This window comes from Lampetra fluviatilis, chromosome 20, assembly GCF_964198595.1.
Source record: "Lampetra fluviatilis chromosome 20, kcLamFluv1.1, whole genome shotgun sequence".
In the NCBI taxonomy this organism is placed as follows: domain Eukaryota; kingdom Metazoa; phylum Chordata; class Hyperoartia; order Petromyzontiformes; family Petromyzontidae; genus Lampetra; species Lampetra fluviatilis.
The window spans coordinates 204,345-232,037 of NC_136294.1; the positions used below are offsets into that span (position 1 = coordinate 204,345).

General features: G+C 58.0%; 1 protein-coding gene across 1 annotated transcript; it reads left to right on the forward strand.

Annotated features, from left to right (window-relative positions):
* The first annotated feature begins 402 nt into the window (after nt 1-402).
* Nucleotides 403-26,725, forward strand: LOC144938000 (LIM/homeobox protein Lhx8-like). The gene is made up of 9 exons (XM_078865697.1): nt 403-450; nt 918-1,039; nt 1,943-2,188; nt 6,586-6,649; nt 7,744-7,839; nt 9,363-9,409; nt 17,708-17,735; nt 25,734-25,837; nt 26,683-26,725. The coding sequence occupies exons 1-9, from the start codon at nt 403-405 to the stop codon at nt 26,723-26,725; spliced, it is 798 nt and encodes a 265-aa protein (XP_078721823.1).
* The last annotated feature ends 968 nt before the right edge of the window (nt 26,726-27,693 follow it).

Consider the following 27,693-nt stretch of genomic DNA (forward strand, 5'->3'; position numbering starts at 1 on the left):
AGGACTTTGACTATAAAACGTGATTGGGTAATTGCCTCATTGGGCGTTAATAAGCAGCGCCCCTCCCCTCTCGCTGCAGGCGATTACCCTGCTCCCCCCCCCCCCCCGTTGCTCGGGGGCGTGACCCTCACGACTCCTGACCGTGACCTCTGACCGTGACCTTGACCGTGCAGGCTCCCCGCTCGGGCCACGTGCCACCACCCCACGAGGAGGCGGGGTCACGCTCCCCCCCTCCCTCGTCCACCTCGTCCACCTCGTCCGCACGCTCCCCGGCGGGGCCCTCGCGGCAGGGCCCCCCCGCGGGACCGGCGAGAGGCCCCGGCGCGGAGGGAGAGGGAGGGGGGGCCCTCTTCGCCAGGGCCCTCCGGACCCCCCCAGGGTGGCCCCGGGAAGGTCCCCCCCATGTGCGCGCGGTGCGGACACGAGATCCTCGACAGATTCCTACTCAAGGTGAGACACGAAACGGGATCACGGGAACCGATACGAACCAGAACCTCTAGAAATGCAAGAACCTTCAGAACCACAAACCACCAGAGCCACGAACACCCCAATCTTCAGAACCAAGCCCCCCCCCCCCGCCGAATTCTGCCGGCCACGTGGGAGGCCTATCATCATCACATCCTCCCTTTCGGGTCGAGAAAATTGGTACCACTTTGTTGGCAAGTTAACAGCGGTTATTGTCCTAGGATAGCCTCGCCTTCGTCATATGAACGTGTAATTTCCGCCACTCGCTCTTCAGGGTTGTAAACGGGAGACGCGCACCGAAGCCGCGACGGTGCGCGGGGAATGGGAGACGGGGAATGGGAGACGCGGCGCCGCTATGGGGAGGGCCGTGCGCGACTGCCGTGACCGCCCTGACACCGTGACCCCCACGGGTCCCCACGCGCCCCCGTGTGCCCCCCCCCCCCCCCCGATAGGTGAGTGAGCAGTGCTGGCACGTGCGGTGCCTCGCGTGCTCCGTGTGCCACAGCCCCCTGAGCCGCCACAGCAGCTGCTTCTACCGCGACAGAGACGTCTTCTGTAAACTTGACTACCTCAGGTGCTGCTCCTCGTCACAGCTTTCCAGAACCTCGCTATAGATGACCAAACTCACCACAGCTTGGCACCACACTTCCAATACCCATTGCTACAGTCTACATTACAGACTGCCAGTACACTCACTCCGATCAAGCACCAGGCTACAGTATTATTTTTATTCACTTTATGTTTCTATCTACGCGAAAGAACCAAAGACTATGACAGTGTTGCCAAAACGCCTCGCCACGCAACCACAGCAGCGCCCCTCGCCGCGACCCACCGCGTCCCGCCTGCCGCGGCATCATCCTCTCGCTGCGCCACGTGGCTCTCGGTGACCCCCCCCCCCCCCCCGTGTACACCACGTGCTCATTAGCTGGATCAGTAACGTCTCCTCCACATACCCGCCTCTCCACATATCCGAACTCGGCTCACCGGATTTATAGTGCAGTACGCTAAGCACTGCGCACGCACAATAGCGCCGTTGGCTACGTACGGTCAACATGCAGCATACATTCATCACGACCCTACCGGTGCAAAACAGTCGACGTTTCAGTGAACGGTCTTCTCGTTTATTTCTTCTTGGTAGAAGGGAAATAATAAAATAATAATATATAACATAATACAATACAATTCTCACGACGTTTCGGCCACAACGCAAGCAGCCGTCCTCAGGTGAAGAACAGGTTTTTCCGACAGACCTCAGGTGAAGAACAGGTCTTTCCGACAGCCCTGTTCTTCACCTAAGGACGGCTACTTGCGTTGTGGCCGAAACGTCGTGAGAATTGTATTTTATTATGTTTTATTATTATTATTATATTTCTCTTCTATGTGACTTTACCGAAAGAACCAAGAAGATGAATCCCTGCAGTCACGAAAGCTTTAAATCGAGGTCTCCTCGTTCTTCCATTGTGAATGATGAACCCAGGCGCTTCGGGCGCAAGTGCTCGCGTTGCGGCCGCCACGTGCAGCCCAGCGACTGGGTGCGGCGCGCCCGGGGCCTCGTCTTCCACCTGGCGTGCTTCGCGTGCGCCGCCTGCAAGCGCCAGCTCGCCACGGGCGAGGAGTTCGGCCTGGCCGACGGCGGCCGCCTCCTGTGCAGGGCGCACTACCGCGCCTTCCTGCAGCAGCAGCAGGGGCATCAGCAGCAGCAGCAGGGTGCAGCGCCTGGCCAAGGGCAAGGAACCTTGGCCACTTCGACCGCGGCGCCCGCCGGCCTCCTCCTCCAACACGGTGCGTGTGGAGTTGCGTGTGTGATGGGTGTGTGTGTGGGTGTGTGTGTGATGGGGGTTTGTGTGTGTGTGTGATGGGGGTGTGGGTGTGTGTGTGTGTGTGATGGGGGTTTGTGTGTGTGTGATGGGGGTTTGTGTGTGTGTGTGTGATGGGGGGGTGTGTGTGTGTGTGATGTGGGTATGTGTGTGTGTGTGTGATGGGGGTTTGTGTGTGTGTGTGATGGGGGTTTGTGTGTGTGTGTGATGGGGGGGTGTGTGTGTGTGTGTGATGTGGGTGTGAGTGTGTGTGTGATGGGGGTTTGTGTGTGTGTGTGTGTGTGATGGGGGGGGGGTGTGTGTGTGTGATGGGGGGGGTGTGTGGGTGTGTGTGTGTGTGTGATGGGGGTGTGTGTGTGTGTGTGTGATGGGGGTGTGTGTGTGTGATGGGGGTGTGTGTGTGTGTGTGTGATGTGTGTGTGTGTGATGGGGGTGTGTGTGTGTGTGTGTGATGGGGGTGTGTGTGTGTGTGTGATAGGGGGGTTTGTGTGTGTGTGATAGGGGGGTTTGTGTGTGTGTGATAGGGGGGTTTGTGTGTGTGTGATAGGGGGGTTTGTGTGTGTGTGAGGGGGGTTTGTGTGTGTGATGGGGGTGTGTGTGTGTGATGGAGGGGGGTGTGTGTGGGTGTGTGTGTGTGTGTGATGGAGGGGGGGATGTGTGTGTGTGTGATGGAGGGGGGGATGTGTGTGTGTGTGATGGAGGGGGGGATGTGTGTGTGTGATGGAGGGGGGGATGTGTGTGTGTGATGGAGGGGGGGATGTGTGTGTGTGTGTGATGGAGGGGGGGGATGTGTGTGTGTGTGTGATGGGGGGGGGTGTGTGTGATGGGGGGGGGGGTGTGTGTGTGATGGGGGTGTGTGTGTGATGGGGGTGTGTGTGTGATGGAGGGGGGGGTGTGTGTGTGTGATGGGGGGGGGGGTGTGTGTGATGGGGGGGGTGTATGTGTATGTGATGGGGGGGGGGGTGTGTGTGATGGGGGGGGTGTGTGTGTGATGGGGGGGGGTGTATGTGTATGTGATGGGGGGGGGGGTGTGTGTGATGGGGGGGGGTGTGTGATGGGGGGGGGGTGTATGTGTATGTGATGGGGGGGGGGTGTGTGTGATGGGGGGGGTGTGTGATGGGGGGGGGTGTATGTGTATGTGATGGGGGGGGGTGTGTGTGTGATGGGGGGGGGGTGTGTGATGGGGGGGGGGAGTGTGTGTGTGTGATAGGGGGGGGGAGTGTGTGTGTGATGGGGGGGAGTGTGTGTGTGATGGGGGGGAGTGTGTGTGTGATGGGGGGGGGGGTGTGTGTGTGATGGGGGGGGTGTGTGTGATGGGGGGGGGTGTGTGTGTGTGTGTGATGGGGGGGGGGGTGTGTGTGTGTGTGTGATGGGGGGGGGTGTGTGTGTGTGTGTGATGGGGGGGGTATGTGTGTGTGTGTGTGTGATGGGGGGGGGGTGTGTGTGTGTGTGTGTGATGGGGGGGGGTGTGTGTGTGTGTGTGTGATGGGGGGGTGTGTGTGTGTGTGTGATGGGGGGGTGTGTGTGTGTGTGTGTGTGATGGAGGGGGGGATGTGTGTGTGTGTGTGATGGGGGGGGGGGGGTGTGTGTGTGTGTGATGGGGGGGGGTGTGTGTGTGATGGGGGGGGGTGTGTGTGATGGGGGGGGGGGGTGTGTGTGATGGGGGTGTGTGTGTGATGGAGGGGGGGGGGGTGTGTGTGTGATGGGGGGGGGGTGTGTGTGATGGGGGGGGTGTGTGTGATGGGGGGGGGGGGGGAGTGTGTGTGATGGGGGGGGGGGGGGTGCGTGTGTGATGGGGGGGGTGTGTGTGATGGGGGGGGGGTGTGTGTGTGTGTGATGGGGTGTGTGTGTGTGTGATGGGGGGGGGGTGTGTGTAATGGGGGGGGGTGTATGTGTATGTGATGGGGGGGGGTGTGTGATGGGGGGGGAGTGTGTGTGTGTGATAGGGAGGGGGAGTGTGTGTGTGATGGGGGGGGTGTGTGTGATGGGGGGGGGGGGGTGTGTGTGTGTGCTGGGGGGGTGTGTGTGTGTGATGAGGGGGGTGTGTGTGTATGTGTGTGATGGGGGGGGGTGTGTGTGTGTGTGTGATGGGGGGGGGTGTGTGTGTGTGTCTGATGAGGGGGGGTGTGTGTGTGTGTGATGGGGTGTGTGTGTGTGTGTGATGGGGGGGGGTGTGTGTGTGTGTCTGATGGGGGGGGGTGTGTGTGTGTGTGATGGGGGGTGTGTGTGTGTGTGTGATGGGGGGTGTGTGTGTGTGATGGGGGGTGGGTGTGTGTGTGTGTGATGGGGGGGTGTGTGTGTGTGTGATTGGGGGGGGTGTTGTGTGTGTGATGGGGGGGGGGGGTGTGTGTGTGTGTGATGGGGGGGGGGGTGTGTGTGTGTGTGATGGGGGGGGGGGTGTGTGTGTGTGTGATGGGGGGGGGGTGTGTGTGTGTGTGATGGGGGGGGGTGTGTGTGTGTGATGGGGGGGGTGTGTGTGTGTGTGTGTGATGGGGGGTGTGTGTGTGATGGGGGGGGTGTGTGTGTGTGTGTGATGGGGGGGGTGTGTGTGTGTGTGATGGAAGGGGGGGAGTGTGTGTGTGTGTGTGTGATGGGGGGGGGGGTGTGTGTGTGTGATGGGGGGGGGGGGTGTGTGTGTGTGTGATGGGAGGGGGGTGTGTGTGATGGGGGAGGGGGGTGTGTGTGATGGGGGGGGGGGGTGTGTGTGTGTGTGATGGGGGGGGGGGTGTGTGTGTGTGATGGGGGGGGGGAGTGTGTGTGTGATGGGGGGGGGTGTGTGTGTGTGATGGGGGGGGGGTGTGTGTGTGTGTGATGGGGGGGGGTGTGTGTGTGTGATGGGGGGGGGTGTGTGTGTGATGGGGGGGGGGGTGTGTGTGTGATGGGGGGGGGTGTGTGTGTGGGGGGGGGGGGGTGTGTGTGTGATGGGGGGGTGGGGGTGTGTGTGTGATGGGGGGGGGGTGTGTGTGTGATGGGGGGGGGGGTGTGTGTGTGATGGGGGGGGTGTGTGTGTGTGTGTGATGGGGGGGGTGTGTGTGTGTGTGTGATGGGGGGGGTGTGTGTGTGTGTGTGATGGGGGGGGGTGGTGTGTGTGTGTGATGGGGGGGGTGTGTGTGTGTGTGTGATGGGGGGGGTGTGTGTGTGTGTGTGATGGGGGGGGTGTGTGTGTGTGTGTGATGGGGGGGGGTGTGTGTGTGTGTGTGATGGGGGGGGGTGTGTGTGTGTGTGATGGGGGGGGGGGTGTGTGTGTGTGTGGGGGGGGGGGGGTGTGTGTGTGATGGGGGGGGGGTGTGTGTGTGTGATGGGGGGGGGTGTGTGTGTGTGATGGGGGGGGGTGTGTGTGTGTGATGGGGGGGGGGGTGTGTGTGTGTGATGGGGGGGGGGTGTGTGTGTGTGATGGGGGGGGGGGTGTGTGTGTGTGATGGGGGGGGGTGTGTGTGTGTGTGATGGGGGGGGGGTGTGTGTGTGTGTGATGGGGGGGGTGTGTGTGTGTGTGTGATGGGGGGGGTGTGTGTGTGTGTGTGATGGGGGGGGGGGTGTGTGTGTGTGATGGGGGGGGGGTGTGTGTGTGATGGGGGGGGTGTGTGTGTGATGGGGGGGGTGTGTGTGTGATGGGGGGGGGAGTGTGTGTGTGTGATGGGGGGGGGGTGTGTGTGATGGGGGGGGGGGTGTGTGTGAGAGCAGTAGCGCAGTGGTTAGCGCTACGCTGCGCTACGAACCACGAGATCGATTCCCACTCACGGCCACCAACGCCAGCGACGATTATCTGAACAGGTCCTGGGCCTCCCCTAGGTCGACTCAGCCGGGCGTGAGGCTGGCCACCATCTCGTGTGCGATGCCGGCCTTCGTAGGTGCTCGCTAGCAGCACTTCCCCCAATCGGTCTGTTAAGGCGAGACATGGGCTCTTTGTCTGTTGTCACGGCATCAGGGACGGAGAGCCGCCGTGAGATTTTAATTCCCCTGGTAATTCTGACCCCGTTCCCCCGGGGGTCAGAATGCCACGCGGCGTCGCTATTCGCAAACAATCCGCTGCATTCAATTATGTATTGTTTTATTTATTATTCTCTGTTTATCTTTTTTGCTGGTAATGTTATGTCGTTTGTAAAATGTTACTTTTAATTGTTGATTACGATTACGACGATGATGAATCCTCTGCTGTAGAGGGCAGATTGTTATTCTGTGTGAAGCGCAGTTTACCTGGGCAGCGTGGGGTGACCACGTGACGCGGTGTGTCTGTCGTGACGCGGGGATTCTGTGTCGCAGGCGCCGTGGGGGGGCCCGAGGGGGTCCCCACAGGGGGCGAGGGGGAGGGGGCGCAGGGGAAGCCGGCGAAGCGAGCGCGGACCTCCTTCACGGCAGAGCAGCTGCAGGCGAGAGCTCACACGTGTACACACACACGTGTGCACACACCTGTACACACACCTGTACACACAAACGTGCGCACACACGTGTGTGTGCGCACACCCTGTACACACACGTGTGCATACACGTGTGTGTGCACACACGTGTACACACGTGTGTGCACACACCTGTACACACACCTGTACACACAAACGTGCGCACACACGTGTGTGGGCACACACCCTGTACACACACACGTGTGCACACACACACGTGTGCACACACACACGTGTGCACACACACACGTGTGCACACACACACGTGTATACACACACACGTGTACATACACACACACACGTATACACACACACGTGTGTGTACACACACCTGTACACACACCTGTACACACAAACGTGCGCACACATGTGTGTGTGTGTACACATGTACACACAAACGTGCGCACACATGTGTGTGTGTACACATGTACACACACGTGTGCGCACACATGTGTGTGTGTACACATGTACACACACGTGTACACACACACGTGTGCACACACCCTGTACACACACACGTGTGCACACACACACACACACACGTGTAAACACACGTGTACGTACACACCTGTGCGCACAAAGACATATCCCCCGTGTAGCCTTAACAAACTGTTGGGGCAAGTGTTGTTAGCGAGCACCTACGTAGTTACAGGTGTGTGTGTCTACAGGTGTATGAACAGGTGTGTGTGTCTACAGGTGTATGAACAGGTGTGTGTGTCTACAGGTGTATGAACAGATGTGTGTCTACAGGTGTATGAACAGATGTGTGTCTACAGGTGTATGAACAGATGTGTGTCTACAGGTGTATGAACAGATGTGTGTCTACAGGTGTATGAACAGATGTGTGTCTATAGGTGTATGAACAGATGTGTGTCTACAGGTGTATGAACAGATGTGTGTATAGGTGACAAACGCACACCTGCGCGCACCCTTGCGCGCACACCTGTAGACACACACTCCTGCTCATACATCTGTACACACTCGTCCCTGCACAAAGACTTGTAAACACACATGCGCATGGCACCGCTGCACCCGTGACCCCGTGTCTAAGCGGCCCCGTGGCTCAGGTGATGCAGGCGCAGTTCGCCCAGGACAACAACCCCGACGCGCAGACCCTGCAGAAGCTGGCCGACCTCACAGGGCTCAGCCGCAGGGTCATCCAGGTGAGCCTCACTCGCCACACATCCCTCTCGCATCCCCTTCCCCATCACACCCCACTCCTCACCACAGGTCCCCCGTGCAGCCTTTAACAGGCTGTGGGGACAAGTGCTGTGAGCAAACAAATGAAGACTGGCACCGCACAAGAGGGGGTGAGTGGCCAGGGCCGTGCCCGGCCGCCTTTGTCTCTCCTGTGCTAATGTTTACACAACGCAACAGGTACTAATTTAAGACTAAGTCGACTGAGGAGAGGCCCAGGACCGGTTCAGATAATCGTCACTGGAGTTGGCCGTGGAATTGAACCCCAGAGGGGCATGAGGTTCGTAGTGCGGCACGACAACCGTTGTGCCGCCGCTGCTCACGACAGTCCACACCTGTGACATACCCAGTGCACACCTGTGACATACCCAGTGCACACCTGTGACATACCCAGTGCACACCTGTGACATACCCAGTGCACACCTGTGACATACCCAGTGCACACCTGTGACATACCCAGTGCACACCTGTGACATACCCAGTGCACACCTGTGACATACCCAGTGCACAGCCCCTTGTGTACACACCCCCTTGTGTGCACACCCCTTGTGTGCACACTCCTTGTGTGCACACCCCTTGTGTGCACACCCCTTGTGTGCACACCCCTTGTGTGTGCACACCCCTTGTGTGTGCACACCCCTTGTGTGCACACCCCTTGTGTGCACACCCCTTGTGTGCACACCCCTTGTGTGCACACCCCTTGTGTGCACACCCCTTGTGTGTACACCCCCTTGTGTGTACACCCCCTTGTGTGCACAGCCCTTGTGTGCACACTAGTTTCGGCCGAAACCGAAACCAGACCAAAACAAAAAAATTGACTTTCGGCCGAAACCGAAAGTTTAACTTCACTTTCGACCGAGACCGAAACAGAAAGGTATATAACCGAAGTTACCGAACACAAGATTGATGAAGTATGTCATAATACAATGCCACTTGAATTAAAACGAAATCTAGAACTAATCATTCAGAGCCTGCAGTAAGAGTCGCTAAATATAAAATCTTTAGGTGTTACTTACCTAGTAATTATATCCAAACAAACGAATGTTGTAGTTAAGAAACAACAGTTTTTCCGCATTCAGCCAGACAGGCTGAATCTGTTGACCAGTCGTATCTACATTAGCAGAGACAATTGGTTGCGGCTGTCACCTCGCTCCCAAGCTGCTGCTGCTGCTGACGTGCGTGTGTGTTTGCAGCCTATCGCACAGGATTGCCTAGCACCGACTGACCGGCCGATAGGCAGAGTGACAGACGTGGCACGAGCGTTATATTCTAAAAATAGATCTTCGGTTGACGAATGACCGAAAGTTCAAACTTGACTTTCGACTGAAAACTGAAAGTTTGCCAAAAGAGGCCATTTGCCAACTTTCGGCGCCAAAACCGAATTTCGGTCGGCCTCTAGTGTACATGTGTAGCAGCACCACCACCACCAGCACCACCAGCACCACCAGCAGCACACCCCCTTAACTTCCTCCGCTCCCCACCCCCTCAGGTGTGGTTCCAGAACTGCCGTGCACGACACAAGAAGCACGTGTCGCCTCCTCCACACGCGCAGGGGGCGGGGGGGCCAGGGGGCCCGGGGGGGCGGCACCCCCATCCCCACCACGTGGCCGTGGAGCTCTCCTACCCCGCCTACAGGCACCCCTACAGTACGTCACTACACCCTTCCGCAGCAAGTGGCGATACCCAACAGCACCAACTCCACCTACAGCACTTACTACACCCGACAGCATCCCTAGAACACGTGACTACGCCGGAGATCACGTGAGTGACTATTCTCCCCCCCCCATCCCCAGGCCCCTCCCCTCCGATGCTGCCCCCGCACTGCTCCATGCCGCACCTGCACTTCACGCACCTGTAGGGGGCGAGGGGGCGGGTGGAGGTGGGGGCGGGGCGAGGGACGGGGGGGGCGAGATCCCCCCCCCCCCCTGCAGGACGGACCCTGCTCCTCGCCGCGGATCGGGAGCCACGACCCCGGCGACCCCGGCGACCCCGGCGACCCCGGCGACCCCGGCGACCCCGGCCCCTCTGAGCCGCGGCGTGGCGCTCCGGGAGGTCGCGGTTACACGGAGAAGACATCGCAAGCCGCACTGCGGAGCCCCCACACTCGACCCCCACTCCCCCCCTCTTGCACCCCCACGGCCCCCCAATAAACGTGTGTATATTTGTACCTGCCAACTCCCGTGTAGTCACTTGTCGCACGCACAGGCGCCTCGCCACTCTTGTATCACTACTGCCGTGGTTCCTCCACCCGTGTTTAGGACTCCGTCAACCAAACTGTACCGTCTCATCCACACTGTTCAACTACCACCACCTGCAACAACACGCTCGCTCGCTCACTCACTCACTCACCCGCTCGCCGCTCACTCGCTCGCCGCTCACTCACCCGCTCACTGGCTCACCCACCCACTCACCCGCTCACTCACCCACCCACTCACCCGCTCACTCACCCACCCACTCACTCACTCGCCGCTCACCCACTCACCCACTCACCCACTCACCCACTCACTCACCCACTCACTCACCCACCCACCCACTCACTCGGCGCTCACCACACTTCTGTCTGCTTCTATCCCTCGCACTGCTCCACTTTGGAATCCCCTCTCCCATCAGCGTCATCTCTCTTCCCCCCAAGCTGTAACAATACCCTTGGCAACTTCAGGGCGCGCGCTACTCTCTTATCTATTGCACCCTTTGGTCGTGCAGTTTGTTGCTGACCGCTGGAGCTTTGTGGGCGAGTGCGAGTGAAAGAGAAGTGCTGTGAGCTGCAGTGCTGCTGGAGTGGGTGAGTGGGCGAGCGAGCGCGGTGGTTCCGCTCCGCGTGGACCGCCACGAGCAGCAGCAGCAGCAGCAGCAGGAGCAGCAGCAGCAGCAGCAGGAGCAGCAGCAGCAGCAGCAGCAGGAGCAGCAGCAGCAGCAGGAGCAGCAGGAGCAGCAGCAGCAGGAGCAGCAGGAGCAGCAGGAGCAGCAGCAGGAGCAGCAGCAGCAGCAGCAGGAGCAGCAGCAGCAGCAGCAGGAGCAGCAGCAGCAGCAGCAGGAGCAGCAGCAGCAGGAGCAGCAGCAGCAGCAGCAGGAGCAGCAGCAGCAGCAGCAGCAGCAGCAGCAGCAGCAGCAGCAGCAGCAGGAGCAGCAGCAGCAGGAGCAGGAGCAGCAGCAGCAGCAGGAGCAGCAGCAGCAGCAGCAGGAGCAGGAGCCCTCCACGTCGGGCGGAGGCGTCAAGGACGCAATGAGCGCGGCGGGAGCAGCAGCAGCGGCAGCGCGAGTGGCGCGTGGCGAGGAGAGCCCCGACTCTGTGGGGGGGGGGGGGCACAGCGAGGGGGGGAGGAGGGGAGGGGCTGCGGTGCGCGGCATCGGGGCGATGGGGCGATGCCCAAAATAAAACGCGTCACGAGTGGGGGGGTTGTAATGGATTTACATTAACCGGTAACCGCATGAAGAAAACCTGGTAAGAATCGGTTACCGGTTTGCTGCACATATACTGCACACGTGTCTAACCGTAAACATGAAAGTGATGCGTGTATGCAATTATATAAAGTGTATGTGCGTGTGTAAGGGCGTGTGTGTGTTACTATATAAAGTGAGTGAGTGTGTGTGTTATTATATAAAGTGAGTGAGTGTGTAAGGGTGTGTGTGTGTGTGTGTTATTATATAAAGTGAGTGAGTGTGTAAGGGTGTGTGTGTGTGTTACTATATAAAGTGTATGTGAGTGTGTAAGGGTGTGTGTGTGTGTTATTATATAAAGTGTATGTGAGTGTGTAAGGGTGTGTGTGTGCCGGTTGGAAATATTTAGGCTGGCCTGCCTACGATCCATCCTGGGTTTAACCAGGCTGGATTGTGTGAGAAGCTCACAAATCTTTGAAAGATCTGGGCAAAGTCCCATCGGTGAGCTCCTCCGACAGGCAAGGCTGCGTTGGCTGGGTCATGTAGCCCGCATGCCCAGCCTCCGCATGCCAAAGCAGCTTTTGTTCGGCCGGATCGAGGGGGCTAAACGGGCGCGGCACGGGCTAGAGAAGAGATGGAGTGATGTGGTACAGGAGGACGTGGAGTTGAGTGGACTTGCCGATGACTGGTACCAGCGGTGTCAAGATCGGCCTCTGTGGAGGAGGCTCGTGACGGACGCTACTGGGCAGTTGGAGGCAGTCGCCCTCCAACAACAACGGAGGGCGGAGGAGCGACGCTCACAACAACGAGCGGAGCGCCGGGTGGCTAAAGCACAGCAAGTTGGTACAGTAGGGGGCACAGGTGGTGCATCAGCCAGTCATCTTGGTCATCTCGGTCAGTCGACCCGTGGCACCTGGGTCTGCCCCGTGACCTCCTGCCAGCGGGCGTTCGACACTTCACGTGGCCTCAAGGTGCACATGGCCTGGCACAAGCGTCGTGGTGACGTCACCGCCACTTAGTGGCGAATGGCGGTTGTTGTTGTGTGTGTGTTATTATATACAGTGTATGTGAGTGTGTAAGGGTGTGTGTGTTACTATATACAGTGTATGTGAGTGTGTAAGGGCGTGTGTGTGTTACTTTATAAAGTGTGTGTGCGTGTGTAAGGGTGTGTGTGTGTGTGTTATTATATAAAGTGTGTGTGTCGGTGTGAGTGTGTCGGTGTGAGTGTGAGTGTGTCGGTGTGAGTGTGTCGGTGTGAGTGTGTCGGTGTGAGTGTGTCGGTGTGAGTGTGTCGGTGTGAGTGTGTCGGTGTGAGTGTGTCGGTGTGTTGTGCACGTGAATGTACGTGTGAGTGTGTCGGTGTGAGTGTGTCGATGTGAGTGTGTCAGTGTGTCGGTGTGAGTGTGTCGGTGTGAGTGTGTCTGTGTGTTGTGCACGTGAATGTACGTGTGAGTGTGTCGGTGAGAGTACGTGTGAGTGTGTCAGTGTCGGTGAGAGTGTGTGAGTGTGTCAGTGTGAGTGTATAAGGGCCGGCCCTTCCGTTTCCAGGCGAGAATGGAAAATAGCAAGGTCACGTGTGCGAGGTGCGGCACGGGAAATCAGAGAGCGTATCACGGGGACCTGGGGAGTCCAGGGGGGACCTGGGGGGTCCAGGGGGGACCTGGGGGGTCCAGGGGGGGCCTAGGGGGTCCAGGAGGGTCCAGGGGGGGCCTGGGGGGTCCAGAGGGGACCTGGGAGGTCCAGGGGGGTCTAGGGGGTCCAGAGGGGACCTGGGAAGTCCAGGGGGGTCTAGGGGGTCCAGAGGGGACCTGGGAGGTCCAGGGGGGTCCAGGGAGGCCTGGGGGGTCCAGGGGGGACCTGGGGGGGTCCAGGGGGGACCTGGGGGGGTCCAGGGGGGGACCTGGGGGGGTCCAGGGGGGGGCTAGGGGGTCCAAGGGGGACCTGGGGGGTCCAGGGGGGACCTGTGGAGACCAGGTTGGATCTCGGGAGAACAAGAGGGACCTGAGATCTCAAAGCCTGGGGGGTTGGAACCTGGCATATTGGGGACCTTAGCCCAGGAGAACCACGAGGATACGACACGGGGGGGACCTGGATTCTGGAAAATCGGGGACCTGGGTCTGCAGACCCAGTAACACGTCGAGTGTCTGGATCCTGGGAGAGCAGGGGCCCAGGAGGAGATGGGCAAACCAGGGAGCGAGGAGGGGGTTGAGGCTGTGGGATCAGCGACTCGGCGCTGTGCAGCTGAGAGATGCACACGAGGCTGGGGCCTGCGTGGAGGTGAGACGAGCAGCGAGACCTGGGGTGGGATGCGGTGTTGTGTGTGGGGTGGGATGCGGTGTTGCGTGTGGCGTGGGATGCGGTGTTGCGTGTGGGGTGGGATGCGGTGTTGCGTGTGGCGTGGGATGCGGTGTTGCGTGTGGGGTGGGATGCGGTGTTGTGTGTGGCGTGGGATGCGGTGTTGCGTGTGGGGTGGGATGCGGTGTTGCGTGTGGGGTGGGATGCGGTGTTGCGTGTGGGGTGGGATGCGGTGTTGCGTGTGGGGTGGGATGCGGTGTTGCGTGTGGGGTGGGATGCGGTGTTGCGTGTGGGGTGGGATGCGGTGTTGCGTGTGGGGTGGGATGCGGTGTTGCGTGTGGGGTGGGATGCGGTGTTGCGTGTGGGGTGGGATGCGGTGTTGCGTGTGGGGTGGGATGCGGTGTTGCGTGTGGGGTGGGATGCGGTGTTGCGTGTGGGGTGGGATGCGGTGTTGCGTGTGGGGTGGGATGCGGTGTTGTGTGTGGCGTGGGATGCGGTGTTGCGTGTGGGGTGGGATGCGGTGTTGTGTGTGGGATGCGGTGTTGTGTGTGGGGTGGGATGCGGTGTTGCGTGTGGGGTGGGATGCGGTGTTGTGTGTGGCGTGGGATGCGGTGTTGCGTGTGGGGTGGGATGCGGTGTTGTGTGTGGGATGCGGTGTTGTGTGTGGGGTGGGATGCGGTGTTGTGTGTGGGGAGCGGTGACGGTCATTAGCGAACTGCTCTAGAAACACAGCGACCGAAACTCGATTCCTGATCATGACCAATTACTGAGATAAATGATCTGAATTGCTCCTGGGGCTCCCCTAGGTCGACTCGGCATTAATATATGAGTATCTGGTGCGATGTATAAACATGTGCAAACATCGCCACTGGGGACACAAAGGCGGCCGGGCGTGGTGCAGACCCATCGTGTGCCCTGCTGGCCTCCATAGGTACCCACGAACCACACTTGCCCCAACAGCCTGTGAAAGGGTATACGGAGCGGAGCATCTTTGTCTTTGTGTGGGGTGTGTGGGGTGTGTGTGTTTTGTATATGGTGAGGAGTGCTCTGGGTGGTGAGCATCGTGAGCGGTGAGCGGGGGGGGGGGCTGTGTCCGGCGCCGCTCCCTCTCCGCCCCCCCCTCCCCCCCCTCCGCCCCCTCCCCTCCCCCCTCCGCCCCCCCTCCCCCCTCCGCCCCCCCTCCCCCCTCCCTTCCTGCGGGCTCTCGGGGCCAGGCCCCCAATTGTTCCCCGGGACCCTCCCGGTATTTATGGCGTCCAGGTCCCTCCCTCAGCGTCCTCACCCCCCAAGCTACCCCCCCGTACCCCCCAAGCTACCCCCCCCGTACCCGCCAAGCTACCCCCCCCCCCGTACCCCCCAGCCCAACTCTATCCCGAGCACGAAGCCTGCCCATAACCCCGCCTCGGCCCTGCTCCTCACCCGAGTCCGAACTCGACTTCAAACCCGATCCCTGACACTCCCCTGATCCTCAAACCTGCCCTCAATCCTTACCACTCCCTCTAACCCTTCCTGCACCCTCCCCGCTACCGTCACACCAACCCCGCCCCTCAACCTGAGCTGGACCCCTCTTGCGAACGAGATATTCCATCTCACGGGATCCTCAAGGTGAAACATTTCAACTGAAAATAATCAAAGTTACCATACCTCTAACGTCCACTCCTCTACCCCTACACTCTACCCCTACCTCTACCTCTACCCTTACCCCTACACTCTACCCCTACCTCTACCCCTACCCCTACACTCTACCCCTACACCTACCTCTACCCCTACACTCTACCCCTACCTCTACCCCTACACTCTACCCCTACCTCTACCCTTACCCCTACACTCTACCCCTACACCTACCTCTACCCCTACACTCTACCCCTACCTCTACCCCTACCTCTACCCCTACACGATACCCCTACTCCTACCCCTACACGATACCCCTACACTCTACCCCTACCTCTACACGATACCCCTACCTCTATCCCTACCTCTACCCCTACTCCTACCTCTACCCCTACTCCTACCCCTACCTCTACCCCTACTCCTACCTCTACCCCAACTCCTACCCCTACTCCTACCTCTACCCCTACTCCTACCTCTACCCCTACCTCTACTCCTACCTCTACCCCTACCCCTACCTCTACCCCAACTCCTACCCCTACCCCTACCTCTACCCCAACTCCTACCCCTACTCCTACACGATACCCCTACCTCTACCCCTACCTCTACCCCTACCTCTACCCCTACCTCTTGTTTTACCAAACCCTAACATTCTCCTATCCCTACCGCTATCTGAACCCATAACCCTAAAACCTACCCTGACCCTACCCTGACCCTACCCTGACCCTACCCCCGACTCAATGGGGAACCCCTCCGATACCCGGACCGCTTCAACTCGCCGCTCTTCCGGCAAAGCGCCGCGATTCGCCGACTCGGCGAGTCGCCTAAAAAAAATAAATGCGGAGACCACGGGGGGGGGGGGGGGCCGTGGTGGAGTCTGCGTCGTGGGCACGCGTGGGGGGGGGGGTCAGTGCACTCCGCTACAAACCCGGTGAACCGAGTTCGACTCTCGCTCACGGCCAAACTTTGGTGACGAATCGGTGTTGGTCCTCCTCCCTAGTCAGCCGAGAACTTGGTTCACTGTTTGTTTAACCAGGTCGGCGGGTCCATTATAGCGCACTGCGCTAACTACTGCGCCACCGCTCCCCGCTGGCGTGCATGTGTGTGTATACATGCGTGTGTGCGTATACATGTATACACACGCGTGTATACACATGTATGCACACACACATGCATGTCTACACACATGCATGTATACATGTATGCACACACACACGCGTGTAGACATGTATGCACACACACTCGCGTGTATACATGTATGCACACACACACGCGTGTAGACATGTATGCACACACACTCGCGTGTAGACATGTATGCACACACACTCGCGTGTAGACATGTATGCACACACACTCGCGTGTATATTACTGAGTACACGTGGTTGTACTGATCTCACTCGCGACTTCAGGGCCAAATAATCCGCCACAGCCCCCCCCCTCCCCCATTGAGCAGCGCGAGTCCGTGGGGAGGGGGCAGGGCGGTGGTGATGGGGGAGGAGGCTGCGGTGAAGTGGGGGCAGTGCCCCCCACTGCTGCCCCTTTCCCCACGGGGGGCGCGCATGACGTGGGAGGGGAGTGCAAGGAGGGGAGTGCAGGGAGGGGAGTGCAGGGAGGGGAGTGCAGGGAGGGGAGTGCAAGGTGGAGATTATTTATTGAGCAGAACCCGCGTCAGACACCAGTGGCCGTCACCCCCCGAGCCCCCTCCCCCCATTACCCCCCCTAGCCCCCATTACCCCCCCCCCTATCCCCCTCCCCCCATTACCCCCCTCCCCCCCGTGCCATTGACAGCCGAGCCCCCTCCCCCACCCCCTCGACTCGGGGACAAATTACCGGAAACCAGCGCGCGCGCGGCGTGACCCCGTGACGCGGCGTGACCCCGCGATGGGGCAGTCGCATGCTGCCCTCACCACTCTCACTCACCACTCTCACTCACTCACCACTCTCACTCACCACTCTCACTCACTCACCACTCTCACTCACCACTCTCACTCACCACTCTCACTCACCACTCTCACTCACTCACCACTCACTCACCACTCTCACTCACCACTCTCACTCACCACTCTCACTCACTCACTCACCACTCTCACTCACCACTCTCACTCACCACTCTCACTCACCACTCTCACTCACTCACCACTCTCACTCACCACTCTCACTCACCACTCTCACTCACTCACCACTCTCACTCACCACTCTCACTCACTCACCACTCTCACTCACTCACCACTCTCACTCACTCACCACTCTCACTCACTCACTCACCCACTCACCACTCTCACTCACTCACCACTCTCACTCACCACTCACTCACCACTCTCACCCACTCACCACTCTCACTCACCACTCACTCACCACTCTCACTCACCACTCTCACTCACTCACCACTCTCACTCACCACTCACTCACCACTCTCACTCACCACTCACTCACCACTCTCACTCACCACTCTCACTCACTCACCACTCTCACTCACCACTCACTCACCACTCTCACTCACTCACCACTCTCACTCACCACTCTCACTCACTCACCACTCTCACTCACTCACCACTCTCACTCACTCACTCACCCACTCACCACTCTCACTCACTCACCACTCTCACTCACTCACCACTCTCACTCACCACTCTCACTCACTCACCACTCTCACTCACCACTCTCACTCACTCTCACTCACCACTCTCACTCACTCACCACTCTCACTCACACTCACTCACTCTCACTCACCACTCTCACTCACTCACCACTCTCACTCACCACTCTCACTCACTCACCACTCTCACTCACTCACTCACCACTCTCACTCACTCACCACTCTCACTCACTCACCACTCTCACTCACCACTCTCACTCACTCACCACTCTCACTCACCACTCGCACTCACCACTCTCACTCACTCACCACTCTCACTCACTCACCACTCTCACTCACTCACTCACCACTCTCACTCACTCACTCACCACTCTCACTCACCACTCTCACTCACTCACCACTCTAACTCACCACTCTCACTCACCACTCGCACTCACCACTCTCACTCACTCACCACTCTCACTCACTCACCACTCTCACTCACTCACCACTCTCACTCACTCACTCACCACTCTCACTCACTCACCACTCACACTCACTCACTCTCACTCACTCACCACTCTCACTCACTCACCACTCTCACTCACCACTCGCACTCACTCACCACTCTCACTCACCACTCTCACTCACCACTCGCACTCACCACTCTCACTCACTCACCACTCTCACTCACTCACCACTCTCACTCACTCACTCACCACACTCACTCACCACACTCACTCACCACACTCACTCACCACTCTCACTCACCACTCTCACTCACCACTCTCACTCACTCACCACTCTCACTCACTCACCACTCTCACTCACTCACTCACCACACTCACTCACCACACTCACTCACCACTCTCACTCACCACTCTCACTCACTCACCACTCTCACTCACTCACCACTCTCACTCACTCACTCACCACTCTCACTCACTCACCACTCTCACTCACCACTCTCACTCACTCACCACTCTCACTCACTCACCACTCTCACTCACTCACCACTCTCACCACTCTCACTCACTCACCACTCTCACCACTCTCACTCACTCACTCACTCCCCACTCTCACTCACTCACCACTCTCACTCACTCACTCACCACTCTCACTCACCACTCTCACTCACTCACCACTCTCACTCACCACTCTCACTCACCACTCGCACTCACCACTCTCACTCACTCACCACTCTCACTCACTCACCACTCTCACTCACTCACTCACTCACCACTCTCACTCACTCACTCACCACTCTCACTCACTCACCACTCACACTCACTCACTCTCACTCACTCACCACTCTCACTCACTCACCACTCTCACTCACCACTCTCACTCACTCACCACTCTCACTCACCACTCTCACTCACCACTCGCACTCACCACTCTCACTCACTCACCACTCTCACTCACTCACCACTCTCACTCACTCACTCACCACACTCACTCACCACACTCACTCACCACTCTCACTCACCACTCTCACTCACTCACCACTCTCACTCACTCACCACTCTCACTCACCACTCTCACTCACCACTCGCACTCACCACTCTCACTCACTCACCACTCTCACTCACTCACCACTCTCACTCACTCACTCACCACACTCACTCACCACACTCACTCACCACTCTCACTCACCACTCTCACTCACTCACCACTCTCACTCACTCACCACTCTCACTCACTCACTCACCACTCTCACTCACCACTCTCACTCACTCACCACTCTCACTCACTCACTCACCACTCTCACTCACTCACCACTCTCACCACTCTCACTCACTCACCACTCTCACCACTCTCACTCACTCACTCACTCCCCACTCTCACTCACTCCCCACTCTCACTCACTCACCACTCTCACTCACCACTCTCACTCACTCACCACTCTCACTCACTCACTCACCACTCTCACTCACTCACCACTCTCACCACTCTCACTCACTCACTCACCACTCTCACTCACTCACTCACCACTCTCACTCACTCACCACTCTCACTCACCACTCTCACTCACTCACCACTCTCACTTACCACTCTCACTCACTCACCACTCTCACTCACACTCACTCACTCTCACTCACCACTCTCACTCACTCACCACTCTCACTCACCACTATCACTCACTCACCACTCTCACTCACCACTATCACTCACTCACCACTCTCACTCACACTCACTCACTCTCACTCACCACTCTCACTCACTCACTCTCACTCACCACTCTCACTCACTCACCACTCTCACTCACCACTCACTCTCACTCACCACTCTCACTCACCACTCGCACTCACCACTCTCACTCACACTCACTCACTCTCACTCACCACTCACACTCACCACTCTCACTCACCACTCTCACTCACTCACCACTCTCACTCACCACTCACTCTCACTCACCACTCTCACTCACTCACTCACCACTCTCACTCACTCACTCACCACTCTCACTCACTCACCACTCTCACTCACCACTCTCACCACTCTCACTCACTCACTCACCACTCTCACTCACTCACTCACCACTCTCACTCACTCACCACTCTCACTCACCACTCTCACTCACTCACCACTCTCACTCACCACTCTCACTCACTCACCACTCTCACTTACCACTCTCACTCACTCACCACTCTCACACTCACTCACTCTCACTCACCACTCTCACTCACTCACCACTCTCACTCACCACTATCACTCACTCACCACTCTCACTCACCACTATCACTCACTCACCACTCTCACTCACACTCACTCACTCTCACTCACCACTCTCACTCACTCACTCTCACTCACCACTCTCACTCACTCACCACTCTCACTCACCACTCACTCTCACTCACCACTCTCACTCACCACTCGCACTCACCACTCTCACTCACACTCACTCACTCTCACTCACCACTCACACTCACCACTCTCACTCACCACTCTCACTCACTCACCACTCTCACTCACCACTCACTCTCACTCACCACTCTCACTCACCACTCGCACTCACCACTCTCACTCACTCACCACTCTCACTCACTCACCACTCTCACTCACTCACTCACCACTCTCACTCACTCACTCACCACTCTCACTCACTCACCACTCTCACTCACCACTCTCACTCACTCACCACTCTCACTCACTCACTCACTCACCACTCTCACTCACTCACTCACCACTCTCACTCACTCACCACTCTCACTCACCACTCTCACTCACTCACCACTCTCACTCACTCACCACTCTCACCACTCTCACTCACTCACCACTCTCACCACTCTCACTCACCACTCTCACTCACTCACCACTCTCACTCACTCACCACTCTCATCACTCTCACTCACCACTCTCACTCACTCACTCCCCACTCTCACTCCCCACCCTCACTCACCACTCTCACTCCCCACTCACCACTCTCACTCACTCCCCACTCCATTACTCTCTCTCTCCTATTCTCCCTCTGCTTCTCTATTTCCCTCTACAACTCTCAACAGTTCTCACAAATACACCTACAATACGTATTGAAACTCTCTCTCCACTCTCCCCCTACTCTCGACGACTCCCTCCAACTCTTCATTGTTTCCTACAACTCTCCATCGCCCCCTTCATACTCTCCCAAACTCTCCACAACTCCCACTCCGCACGCTCTCTCCATTCCTCCACGCACTCTCCCTCTCATCTTACGCATCCCCGACTCACCGAATACTCTCCTCACTCCAACTCTACTTTCCCCAGCTCTCGTCACCCGGCAGAACATCATCACCATCATCATCATCACCATCATCACCATCACCACATGAACCCCATCATCATCATAATCTGCACGCTACAGAATCCACAAGCTCTGCCAACCTGTGGTGATGGTTGGGTGGTGCTGGGGGGGGGGGACACGAGGGTGGGGGCTCAGCAGTAGTAGGTGGTGGTGGAGGGTCCCTAGGGGGACCTCTACCTTGCCCCCCACCCCCTCCAATCCTCACCCCGCCCCCCCCCCCCGGCGCCGTTTCCGCGGAGTCGCAATTAGAGTGCGGGGCGCGTCGCAGTTCAGCCGCGGCGACGCAGCCAGACAAAGACAGGGCTTGTTCCCAGCACTGAGGGGGGGCCCGGCCCCCCTCGGGACCCCCTCGGGACAACCCAGGACCTCGGAGCAGCCCCCCATCAAACCCTGCACCCTCCCTCCCGCATCACCCCCCCCCCCCCCGAGACTGAAGATCGTGAGCGTGGGGGAGCAATGGGGATCTTCCACCTCCTCTCCCGCCATCCTCTTTCCCGTACCCCCCTTCTCCTTGACCCCCTACACACCGTACACCCCCACGTGCATATGACCCCCCCCCTCGTGCGGACCCCGAGCAGCAAGGGGGTAACGCGGCGGGTAACGCGACGGATAAAGCGGGGGGGGGGGGGGCTCAGTTGGACTGCCGACGCAGACTGCGGGAGCGAGGCGCCTCGCCTCTCGGCCACCTCCTCGTGCTGCATAGCAACTTGCGTACTGCTTGTTGCTGGTCGCTCGGCGTTTGGGGGCATTTGGGTTGGTGCTCAGCAACCGTGAATCCCGTTCAGGTCCAAATTACAGCCACATTCAAACCGCACCACATCCGTCAACAACACTGACAGAGGTCTTAAACAATATAATATCATATAATAGGTGGCGTTTCGGACAATGACCCTTCTTAATAGAACGCAGCTAACATCAACTGCAATATCAAATTGGTTCTTCCGCCCAGTGGCGTGAGCGGGCGGTGGCAGAGGGCAGCGGTGAGCATCGTGTCGGGGGGGTCTCTCGCGACAGCAGCCAGCGCTGCGGCTCCTCTCGCCACCCACACGGAGACACGCGGCGGCGGCGGCTCCCCTCCTCTTCCTCCTCCCCTCCTCCTCCTTCTCCTCTTCCTCCTCCCCTCCCCGTGGCTCCGCTGACGTCACCGGAGCGCTTCAAACAACACCTTTGTCCCGCGGGATCGCGGTGGCGCTTTGAACACGAGGGGGGGGGGCTGGTGGGGTACAGGTGAGACGGGGTACCTGCATGCGGGACCCGCACACCTGTGGGCAGCCTCACCTGTGGCGCCCGAGGTCCTGCTTTGTTCCGGGGAAGACGACGGGGGCTGGTGGCGGGGAGGGGCTGTGGGGGAGAGGGGCGGGGGCGCCCACGTTTCCCGTAGAGCAACTTTGAAGAAGGTCGCCAAACGCAGCGATACGAGTCGACTCACACTCACGCCCGAGTCCACTCAAGACAAAGATCCCCGTGCCGGCTCGAACAGACCGCTGGGACAAGCACCACGAGAGACGAGCAGAGCACACGAGGGGTAGAGTGGCCAGCACCACGCTCGGCCGCCTTTGTCTCCCCACTGCGTGTTCACACACCACATTTAAGACGGATACTCGTTCAAGGCTTAGTCCACCTAGGGGAGGCCCAGTACCGGTGTGGGCTGCGATCGAATTCAGGTCGCCGGCTTCGTGCGCGACCCGCTGCCCCACGTTCTCCGCTCACGATATAGCCACTCCTAAAATATACACATCCAAATACAACACGATGCACAATACACACCTCTAATTACATACACTCATACCAATTAGACACGTCCACAACGTACTGATACTACACACCCCTGTATACCACACACACGTGTACACTACACGCAACCTACCCACACACGAACACTGCACACACATGTACACAATGGATACACTTACACCAAACACACACAGGAACATCCTCCACCCCCCCGCCCCGTTCATCCAGATGTGCGCACACCAGCACACACCCCAGCACACCTGCGCACACACTCAACTATACACACCAGCACGCTCACCTGGACGCAGCCCAGCACACATACCTCAAAAAGACAAAGTTCCCCGTATAGCCTTAACACACCATGTGGGAGAAAGTGCTGTTCGCGAGCACCTATGACGGCCGGCACAACACATGAGGGGGTGTATGGCCTCGTACACCGAGGTACACGACAACACATACCCCTGCACACAACACACCTGTACACACACACACCTGTACACACACCTGTACATACCTGTAAACACACCTGTACACACACAAGCAAACACACCTGTAAACACACACCTGTACAAACTCCTGTACACGCCCTGTAAACAAACCTGTACACACACCTGTACACACACACCTGTACACACACCTGTACACACACCTGTACACACACACGTGTACACACCTGTAAACACACACCTGTACACACCTGTGCACACACACCTACACACACACCTCTACACACACCTGTACACACACACCTGTACACACACCTGTACACACACACGTGTACACACACACGTGTACACACACCTGTGCACACACATCTACACACACACCTCTACACACACCTGTACACACACACCTGTACACACACCTGCACACACCTACACACACACCTGTACACACACCTGTACACACACACACCTGTACACACACCTACACACCTGTACACACACCTCTACACACACACGTGTACACACACACACGTGTACACACACACACACGTGTACACACACACACGTGTACACACACACACACCTGTTCACGCCCTGTACACAGCCCCCCTCCCACCCCATGTCGCGTGCGCCCGCTCCCCGCGGGAGCCGCCCTCGGAAGCGATGCTATCTCCAGGCGCGTCGCACTTTGATGTGAGAGCGGCTACAGTAGCGAGATAAGGGCAGGGGAGGGGAGGACAAACTCCCCCCACCCACCCCCCACCCACCCCCCACCCACCCCCCACCCCCCCACCCCCCACCCACCCCCCACCCGGGGAATACAAGGGGCACGGAGCCAGACCCCCAGCCCCGGGTTCCAGACCCCTCCGACTCCCCCACGAGAATCCGACTCCAGATGACAATGCGCTCCAGACAACTCCCCGGTGTTCAGCTGTAGGCTACACCACTACAGCATGCCTCCTGTAGGCTGTGTCTCACCTGTGTTTACCTGTAGGCTACACCACTACAGCATGCCTGTAGGCTGTGACTCACCTGTGTTTACCTGTAGGGCACTGTAGCTGTAGGCTACACCACTACAGCATGCCTGTAGGCTGTCTCACCTGTGTTTACCTGTAGGCTATACCACTACAGCATGCCTGTAGGCTGTGACTCACCTGTGTTTACCTGTAGGCTACACCACTACAGCATGCCTGTAGGCTGTCTCACCTGTGTTTACCTGTAGGGCACTGTAGCTGTAGGCTACACCACTACAGCATGCCTGTAGGCTGACTCACCTGTGTTTACCTGTAGGGCACTGTAGCTGTAGGCTACACCACTACAGCATGCCTGTAGGCTGTGTCTCACCTGTGTTTACCTGTAGGCTATACCACTACAGCATGCCTGTAGGCTGTCTCACCTGTGTTTACCTGTAGGGCACTGTAGCTGTAGGCTACACCACTACAGCATGCCTGTAGGCTGACTCACCTGTGTTTACCTGTAGGGCACTGTAGCTGTAGGCTATACCACTACAGCATGCCTGTAGGCTGTCTCACCTGTGTTTACCTTTAGGGCACTGTAGCTGTAGGCTATACCACTACAGCATGCCTGTAGGCTGACTCACCTGTGTTTACCTGTAGGGCACTGTAGCTGTAGGCTATACCACTACAGCATGCCTGTAGGCTGTCTCACCTGTGTTTACCTGTAGGCTATACCACTACAGCATGCCTGTAGGCTGACTCACCTGTGTTTACCTGTAGGGCACTGTAGCTGTAGGCTATACTACTACAGCATGCCTGTAGGCTGTGACTCACCTGTGTTTACCTGTAGGGTAGGCTACAGTACGTGAAGCTGTAGGCTATGGCACACCTGTGCACACCTGTGCACACCTGTGGCTGGCACACCTGTGGCTCACCTGCGTGTTTACCCGTCTCGTCTGTTACACCGCGAGATCCTCTCGGGATAAGGAGCGGAGCGGACGCGTGGCCATGGACGCGCGAGTCGCGATCACTCCCAGGGCATCGCCCCCTCCCCCCTCCCCCCGCCCCCGCCCCGCCCCCACAGTGGCGCCGCGTCGCGCGTGACGAGCTCGTGACGCCGTCACTGGCGAGTCGCGTGCGTCTGCCGCCTAACAAAGACGCCCCGGATAGCCTGCAGAGACTGCTGGGGCAAGTGCTGTTAGCGAGCACCCATGACGGCCAACACCTTTGTGGGAAGCAGCAGCGTCGGGGTTATCGCCACGAGCCTCGCGAGCAGAGCTCCATTCCCGCTCACGGCCGAAACGAGACGATTACCTGAACCAGTCATGGGCCTGCCCTAGGTCAACTCCGCCTCAAATGCGTCTGCTGCAAGGTGTGAACAACAACAACAACAGCAGCAGCAGCAGGCGACGCGGCGGGGCATCTCTCACTTGCCCCAACTGCCTGTGCAGGCCACGAGGGCGGATCTTCGTCTTTTGTATTTGGGGGCGTCCATAAATGACGTCGCGCAATTTTGGACGATTTTTAACCCCCCCCCTCGTCACACGGCGTCACAAAAAGTCAGACCCCCCCCCTCAAATATGACGTAACAAAGCTCTGCCCCCCCCCCCCCCCAAAAACTAAAACATGCTTCAAATCGCTTTAAACTATTGTCATTGTAGTGCGTATTTAATGTGGCGCTGCACTCTGATGTTGGAGAAAACAGTTTTATTTAATTATATAGAACGTGCTGTCTATATTTATTTAAAGTTGCGCATTTTGATGTGACGTCACATTTCTCACCCCCCCCCCCTCGTCACACATCGTCGTAAATGTCTGACCACCCCCCCCAGGTGCGTGACGTCATTTATGGACGGCCCCTATGGCCGTGGATGTGAACACGTTTCCCACGCACAAAGCGGGTTCGGCTCATGCGACCAACCGAGTCGCTTAATGCGGTTTAAATCCCCTCCTCTGCGCGCGCCACTCGGCAGGCAGCCGTCGATTGCGGTTTCGCTTTGTGCGATATTGTTTGGAACGCCCCCACCCACTAGCGCACAAAGCGAGGACAACCTGGAGATGCAGCGCTCCAGATGAGCGAGTGAATCCTTTACTCTGCAAGTGTGAATGGTTTACTCTGCGAGTGTGACTGGTTTTCTGGACGGTATTTGGCCAACTCTTCCACGCTGTCTTCTTGGTTCTTTCGGTAAAGTCACGTAGAAGGAAAATAATAAAATAATAAAAACATAATAAAAAATAATTCTCACGACGTTTCGGCCACAACGCAAGAAGCCGTCTTCAGGTGGAGAACAGGTCTGTCAAGTAGACAGTCTGACCTGTTCTCCACCTGAAGACGGCTTCTTGCGTTGTGGCCGAAACGTCGTGAAAATTATTTTATGTTTTTATTATTTTATTATTTTCCTTCTACGTGACTTTAGCGAAAGAACCAAGAAGATGAATCCCTGCTGCTGCAGTCACGAAAGCAGCTTTACATCGAAATCTTCCACGCTGGGCAAACGTCTTGGGGTGGGGGGGGGTGTCACCAACACTTGACCCCACCACCAGCACACACGGACCTGCCAATCGACTGCGTTTATACAGCTGGGCGGACAGAGACGGAGGTGGGGGGGGGATTGAAGATGTTCAGGAGCTCGACGCCAATGTGGAGGTCTGCTGTTGGTCACGACGAGAGGGCTTCAGTAGAGAGTTCGTGTCACCTTGTACACACCACTGTACACACCACTGTACACACAATTGACCTCTTGCGCTTGAATCCCAATATGATCATCGCCGCAACTTCCGCGCAGGGACGTGCAGTCGAACCGGCGACCTCTGGCGTGCAAGTCCAGCGGTGGCAGCAGCAGCAGCAGCAGCGTCCTCCCGTCCCAGGCAATGGGATCAATGCCCAACACATTCACTCGCGGCCACGAGTGTCGCTACACGGCGCTCGCTCCATCATGCATCAGTAGCCAAGGACTGTAACGGTTCAACCTTATTCTGACGATAAAAAACACGCACACGGATGAATGAACTGAATAAAAGCACAAGTAATGCAATTGTAATAC

Coding starts and splice junctions, on each gene's coding strand:
- LOC144938000 (XM_078865697.1), top strand. CDS start 403: ATGTGCGCGCGGTGCGGACACGAGATCCTCGACAGATTCCTACTCAAG. Junction 7,840..9,362: donor TCAGCCGCAGGGTCATCCAG/GTGAGCCTCACT, acceptor CCACCCCCTCAG/GTGTGGTTCCAGAACTGCCG. Junction 25,838..26,682: donor AGCCTGCAGAGACTGCTGGG/GCAAGTGCTGTT, acceptor CCCACCCACTAG/CGCACAAAGCGAGGACAACC.